Source organism: Candoia aspera, chromosome 4 (genome assembly GCF_035149785.1).
Source record: "Candoia aspera isolate rCanAsp1 chromosome 4, rCanAsp1.hap2, whole genome shotgun sequence".
NCBI classification, from domain to species: domain Eukaryota; kingdom Metazoa; phylum Chordata; class Lepidosauria; order Squamata; family Boidae; genus Candoia; species Candoia aspera.
The window spans coordinates 88,198,679-88,205,285 of record NC_086156.1 but is presented as its reverse complement, the minus strand read 5'-3'; the positions used below and the strand labels follow the sequence as shown (position 1 = coordinate 88,205,285).

Here is a 6,607-nt window from a genome sequence, read left to right as displayed (position 1 = left end):
CAACCTAGGCTCATTCTGGCTTCTAATTATATTAGGAATTTGGTTACTATTCCAGCATTGAAAGTGGTTATGTCCTGACAAGCAGGAACCACACCGAGATGAGGAATAAGTCTCTAGTGTTTTATTACTGCTACAGTAGACAGAACATCCTACCAAGCTGAAGAAGCATGAGAAAACCCATACAGTTAAACCCCAAAAGTCAAGGCGGGTCTGTTCTGTGTCTCTTTAAATGACAGCTCAATTTCTCTCTACTAAGCATGCATTTTCCCCTCTGGATAGGGCCCCCCGCAGTGCTCATGACAGGTTAGACATACCTGAGATTTATTGGTGAAAATAAATAAAATGTGATTGATCTCTATTTGAACACAGCTAAGAATATAACAAGTACAAAATGTAATGTGCACAGTCCATAATGGAAGTATAGAAACTGTTGGAAGTTCTGGCAAATCCAGCATGCCTCATTTGCATGTGAATTAACATGTAAATTAAGTTGTCCCACAATGCAACTCTGAGGAAGCTGTTTGTTGCCACTCCCACTTCCTCTTTCTCTCTTCCTTCTTCTCGACCAGGAGCAAGCACATGGATATGTGCTGCTCTCCTCCATTCTGGGCACCATGTCGTGGGCCTGGAATTCCACATTCTGAAGAGTGCATCCAAAACCATATCCTTAGGTAAAACACAAGTGAATTGTCATGAATTATTTTTTTTTAATTCACAACCTTGGGAAAGTAACTGAAAACCAGATAGGCAGATTTGCTCTCTGCTTACTGTGACAGCATTGGCTCCACTATGTAACCCAAGAAGCTGCCAGTAGTACATTTTCAAAGCCAGGTAGTTCCTGCCAGCATTTAGCTGAACTTGACTGATATTAGAATTAAGTTGGGATGGGTCTGATTAGTATTTGAATGGGGCCATTTGGAAATTCAAAGGTTATTGCATAGATGGGGAAATGAAAATAAAAATCCCAGAAGAAGGAAATGACAAATCAGTTCCATAACAATGCTAAGTACACTGTATAGATGCAATAATCAGGACCTAGATTCATTGGAAGAGGTCTTTATTTTAGGCAAGTTCCAAACATCAGTGGCAAAACACATTTCTCCTTGACTGGTCTTTCCAATTGAAAATGGTGTAGAATAGCTGTATGGAGTATTGGACAACATTGCTCCATCAAGGACCTGAATCCAAACATTGTCTGCAGGCTGAATGACAAATGTCCAGTACCAGCATCACCAATTAAGGGAATGAGAACTTGAATTATCCCTTTCACCTATCTCAATCTCACTTTTCTTTAACATAGACACAGAACTATGGTCTAATTATCTGGGTGCCCATCACAGTAGAGGAAAGATCTGGGGGAGAAGGAGCAGTTGTCTTTTAACATTGGTGCTTCCATCTCCTCCTACACAATGCCCACAACAGAAATTCAGTTGCTTCCTTCCCGGGAAGTAGGCAGATACCATACCTTCCAGAAATGTACTTGCTTCAAAAGTATATGTCAGTCATTTGGAACATACAACAAATTATTTCTTCTTAAAAAAGAACAGCGTATTTAAAAATATAACAACAGACATGATATCAAAGAAAACTCTCAGATTTAATAACTTCTCTACATATTTGCAAATAGAAACATTTTTTTCAAACAGAAACAAGGTTTTTAAATACCTTCTAAAATTCTCAGTTTCGCAAGCTATATATCAAATCATGAAGAAATATATCTGGACTGTATAGAAGAGGCACTTGGTAATCGGAGTACAAAAATCAAACATTCCAAACTGAATGGGAATGAAACTAGGATCAATCTAAATTATCATTTCAAGGTACAGTGATGTATTCTTTTAATGGCATACAATTTAGCAACTGCTTTTTTAAAGGAGTCTTTCACCTCCCTATTCCTTAGGCTGTATATCAAGGGATTGAACAAAGGGGTCAGAATTGTATAAAACAGAGACAAGACTTTGTTGATGTCTCGGAGTTTATCTGTTTTGGGCAAAGTGTAGACCATCATTAATGTACTATAGAAAATGGACACTACTATGAGATGTGAGGAGCAGGTTGAGAAAGCCTTTTTCCTCCCACTGACAGATGACATTCTCATGATGGTAGAAATAATAGAAATATAAGATGCCAAGGTCAAGAAGAAAGGAACCAAGATGCACATAGCAGATATCAAAATAGTTACTACTTCAATCAAGTGGGTATCATTGCACGCTAACTTTAACATTGGAATCAATTCACAAAAGAAATGATTGATTTCAGTGGGGCCACAGAAATATAACTGACACATTAGATATAAAATTATGCTCATAAGAACTAAACCACTGATCCATGATCCAGCTATAAGCTGGAGGCAAACTCTATCATTCATTAGGGTTGTGTAACGTAATGGCTTACAAATTGCTACATACCTATCATATGACATGGCCCCTAGGAGATAACATTCAGTAACTCCCAAAATAGCAAAAAAGTAGTATTGTATCATGCAGCCAGTTACAGAAATGGATCTCTTCCTACCATAGAAGAGATTAGCCAGCATCATTGGAAGGATGTTAGAACTGTAGCAGGTCTCCAGGCAAGAGAGATTACCCAGGAAGAAATACATGGGGGTGTGAAGGTGGGGATCAGTAACAACCAGTGAAATGATGAGGATATTTCCAATGATAGTAACAAAGTAGATAACTAAGAAGAGGCAGAAGAGAGGAACCTGCAGATCTCCAAGTCCTACAAATCCCAGCAAATAGAAAGCTCTGATATCTGTTCTGTTTTCTGGTTCTGGTTCTGTCATGCCTGCAAATATGACATCCAATATATTTGAGCTGCTCAGAAATTATTTATGCCATTCTTATCCTTTTATCTTACAAGCAATGATTGCATTTATAAAGCAGTTCATAACCATGAAATACATAAAGTTGAATGAAAGTAGTTTTTCTGTTAACAATTCCATCGTTACAAGACACAGAAACACAACATATGAGGGGCTGAGGAAAAGTCATTTGAGAACCAGTGGGTGAGCATAAAGAGATCAGGGAAACTTATTCAGATCCTGTTTGCAGAAAACAGAAGTTTCTTGGGTTTTCATTTTTGTTTATTTGGGGAAAGTGTCACTGAATTCAGTGCAGGTTAAGCCAAGTGTTCTATTAAATAACCTTCACTCTGATGATGAACAAAACTCTTTGGCAATCCATTCCTTTTTTTTTTTTCCTGACCTAACTAAAATTAGGAAGTGAGATTTAGAGGAAGTTGGTCCCATTTGTTTTTTACTGATTTCTCACTGAAAGTCCAATCTTGAAGTCCAGCTTGAAGTGACTCAGTTTAGTTATTTCACATCAGTGAAGAGTGGCTAGGTGTTGTCGCTTCACTCAGGAAGAGAATATTTACTTCTTTAGAAAAGATCCCATCCCATTAGGGAAATATGATGTATACTTATTTGAATCCTGACCTGTTTCCACAAATATCATGTTTACAGTTGAACTGAGGCTGTGTTTTTTCCCTCTCTCCCTGTTTTAAATAGGAAAGCATGAGCTCATTTACAATAGTATTGCAAAGTTAGAACTAGCTGGCTCCATTTCACAGTTTTTCTTGCTCATTATGTTACACAGAGAGGTGAGAATTTGAGAAGCAATTTGGTTTGTTTCACATTAGACAGTACGAATTTAAGTCAACAGTTCAGGTTGTAGCTACTTAACACCAGATAATTGTGTCCTACAGTTCCTACAGTCTACTTTAGAAACACAGCTACCCTGTAGAAAGCATTTGAGCCAGGCTGCCTGGGAATTCTGGGAGTTCTTCTAGCAAATGACAGAGCACCATTTTGGAGCACAAGAAAGTAGGACACTATACTCTCCTTCCCACCAGCTGTTTTCAGCTTCCACAGGGTGCTGTGTGTTCACCCCAATCATACTCTGCAAGTACACTTCCCATTGTGGATTACCTCGCATGATAACTGTTCTGCTTGTCTTTTCTCTGTTTGCTGATTTAGAACTTGGTATTCATATACTAATTTGATGTTTAAACTCCTACTTTTTTCTGTTCTTAAGTAAACTGCCTTAAATGTTAAATAATAAAATGTGTCTCTCATATACTGTGTATTAAGGCATACTTTGGCTTCATACTTCTTCTAAGAAGTTCAGTGTTTCCCCTTTGGCTAACGGGAGTGGGGGGGGGGGCAGAACATTTAGTGTGTTTGCCCCAGGCCTTATGAGGGCACCTTTAGAGCAAATAAATTGCACAGAGTATTTAAAACAATAAGAACTAAAGATTCAAAAGAATTTCCAATCAGAAATTTGATCTGGAACTTTATAGAAGCACAAGCATTGGTTAATATTTTTTTTTCAAGTGATGTCAGCTGTCATATCAGCTCCCTCTAACCTAGCTTTCTCCAGATATTTTAGGATTGCAGTTAGCAGAATTTCTAGCCAGAGGACTAAATTATGAAGCATTTCTGTATATTCATGCCTCACCTGTTCTCCAAATTAGTTTCTATACTTCAGTGCCAGTTTTCTTTAACCAAACCAGAGCACTCAATGCTGGTTCACCAATTTTATAAAATTATACCTTAAAAAAAAAAAATTAGAAACCTCACCCCAGGGAGACTCACATCAGCTCTCAGTCAAAATTCATGAAATGGAATGGATCACTCTGAGAGAAGGTATGGCTAGCCAAAATCACAATCAGGAAGACTCAGGCTGCAGCGTACTCTTTCCTGTCATATTATAGAAGAAACCTGAAGAAAACAAGTGGTGTGGAAGAGTCTGTAAATGTGCCACACATTTCTTCTGATTCTGTAAATGGGTATGGAGAAAATTGAATTACCTTTATAGGAGTCTGATATTCAGCAAGCAGTTTTTGACCTTCTATCACCATCACCACCAGGTTCTTTCTGGAATCTGACCTTGATCTCTAGATTTAGGTCAGGACTGGCAAAATTGAAGGAGTAATTACAGTGAAACCCAACTGAACACTGTCTCTAAAAAAGACATCATCCTAACTTTGCATTTATCTTATATGGAAGGGTACGATCCCTGCTGTGCAAATTAATTCAGTTTATGCTAAAGGAAGAGAACATGTCTCTAGATGATGTTGCACAGGGGAATCCAAAAACTGCCAGACAAAGACAGCTCCATTGAGCACACTATTGCTACTTTAAAGAGTAGCATAAATGCCAAAACTGCTTATTAGGAATAGGAGAAAGCATCAAAATAACATGTTGGAGGGGAGAATAAAAAGTAAAACAAGTGTGCTGTGATTGCGATAGACATGCTTTTTATTTGTCCAGTCGCTTCAGACTCTTCGTGACTTCATGGACCAGCCAATGCCAGAGCTTCCTGTCGGTCGTCAACACCCCAAGGTCCCCCAGGGACAAGTCCATCACCTCTAGAATATCATCTATCCATCTTGCCCTTGGTCGGCCCCTCTGCCTTTTGCCCTCCACTCTTCCTAGCATCAGCATCTTCTCCAAGGTCTCCTATCTTCTTATTATGTGGCCAAAGTATTTCAGTTTGGCCTTTAATATCGTTCCCTCAAGTGAGCAGTCTGGCTTAATTTCCTGGAGTATGGACTAGTTTGATCTTCTTGCAGTCCAAGGCACTCTCAGAATTTTCCTCCAAGACCACAGTTCCAAAGCATCTATCTCTCTTCTCTAAGCCTTCCTTATGGTCCAGCTCTCGCAGCCATATGTTACTACTGGGAATACCATTGCTTTAACTATGCAGACCTTTGTTGTCAGTGTGATATCTCTGCCCTTCAATATTTTATTGAGATTTGTCATTGCTCTTCTCCCAAGGATTAAACGTCTTCTGATTTCCTGTTTCCACAAATATCATGTTTACAGTTGAATTGAGGCTGTGTTTTTTAACTCTCTCCCTGTTTTAAATAGGACAACATGAGCAAATTTGCAAAATAATTTATTTATTTATTTGATTTCTATAGCCACCTATCTCAGCAAGTGACTCTGAGCAGCCTACAACATTAAAAACTATTGAGGAATTAGAACTTGCTAGCTCCATTTCAGTTTTTCTTGCTCATTATGTTACACAGAGAGGTGAGAATTTGTGAAGCAATTTGGTTTGTTTCACAATAGACAGTATGAATAAAAATCAACAGTTCAGTTTGTAGCTACTTAACACCAGATAATTGTGCCCTACAATTCCTACAGTCTACTTTAGAAACACAGCTACCCTGTAGAAAACATTTGAGCCATGCTGGCTGGGAATTCTGGGAGTTCCTCTAGCAAATGAAGGAGCACCATTTTGGAGCACAAGAAAGTAGGACAATATACTCTCCTTCCCACCAGCTGTTTTCAGCTTCCACAGGGTGCTGTGTGTTCACCCCAATCATACTCTGCAAGTACACTTCCCATTGTGGATTACCTCACATGATAACTGTTCTGCTTATCTTTTCTCTGTTTGCTGATTTAGAACTTGGAATGCATATACTAATTTGATGTTTAAATTCCTACTTTTCTATGTTCTTAAGTAAACTGCCTTAAATGTTAAGTATTAAATTGTGTCTCTCATACATATTAAGGCATACTTTGACTTCATATTTCTTCTAAGAAGTTTGATGTATCCCCTTTCGCTAACCGGGGTGGGGGGACAGTACTGCATTT

General features: G+C 38.5%; 1 protein-coding gene across 1 annotated transcript; it reads right to left on the bottom strand.

Annotated features, from left to right (window-relative positions):
* Positions 1-1,810: 1,810 nt before the first annotated feature.
* On the bottom strand, positions 1,811-2,859 carry LOC134496351 (olfactory receptor 10C1-like). Its single transcript, XM_063302083.1, has one exon. The coding sequence runs from the start codon at positions 2,783-2,785 to the stop codon at positions 1,811-1,813; it is 975 nt and encodes a 324-aa protein (XP_063158153.1). The 5' UTR covers positions 2,786-2,859.
* Between the last annotated feature and the right edge of the window lie 3,748 nt (positions 2,860-6,607).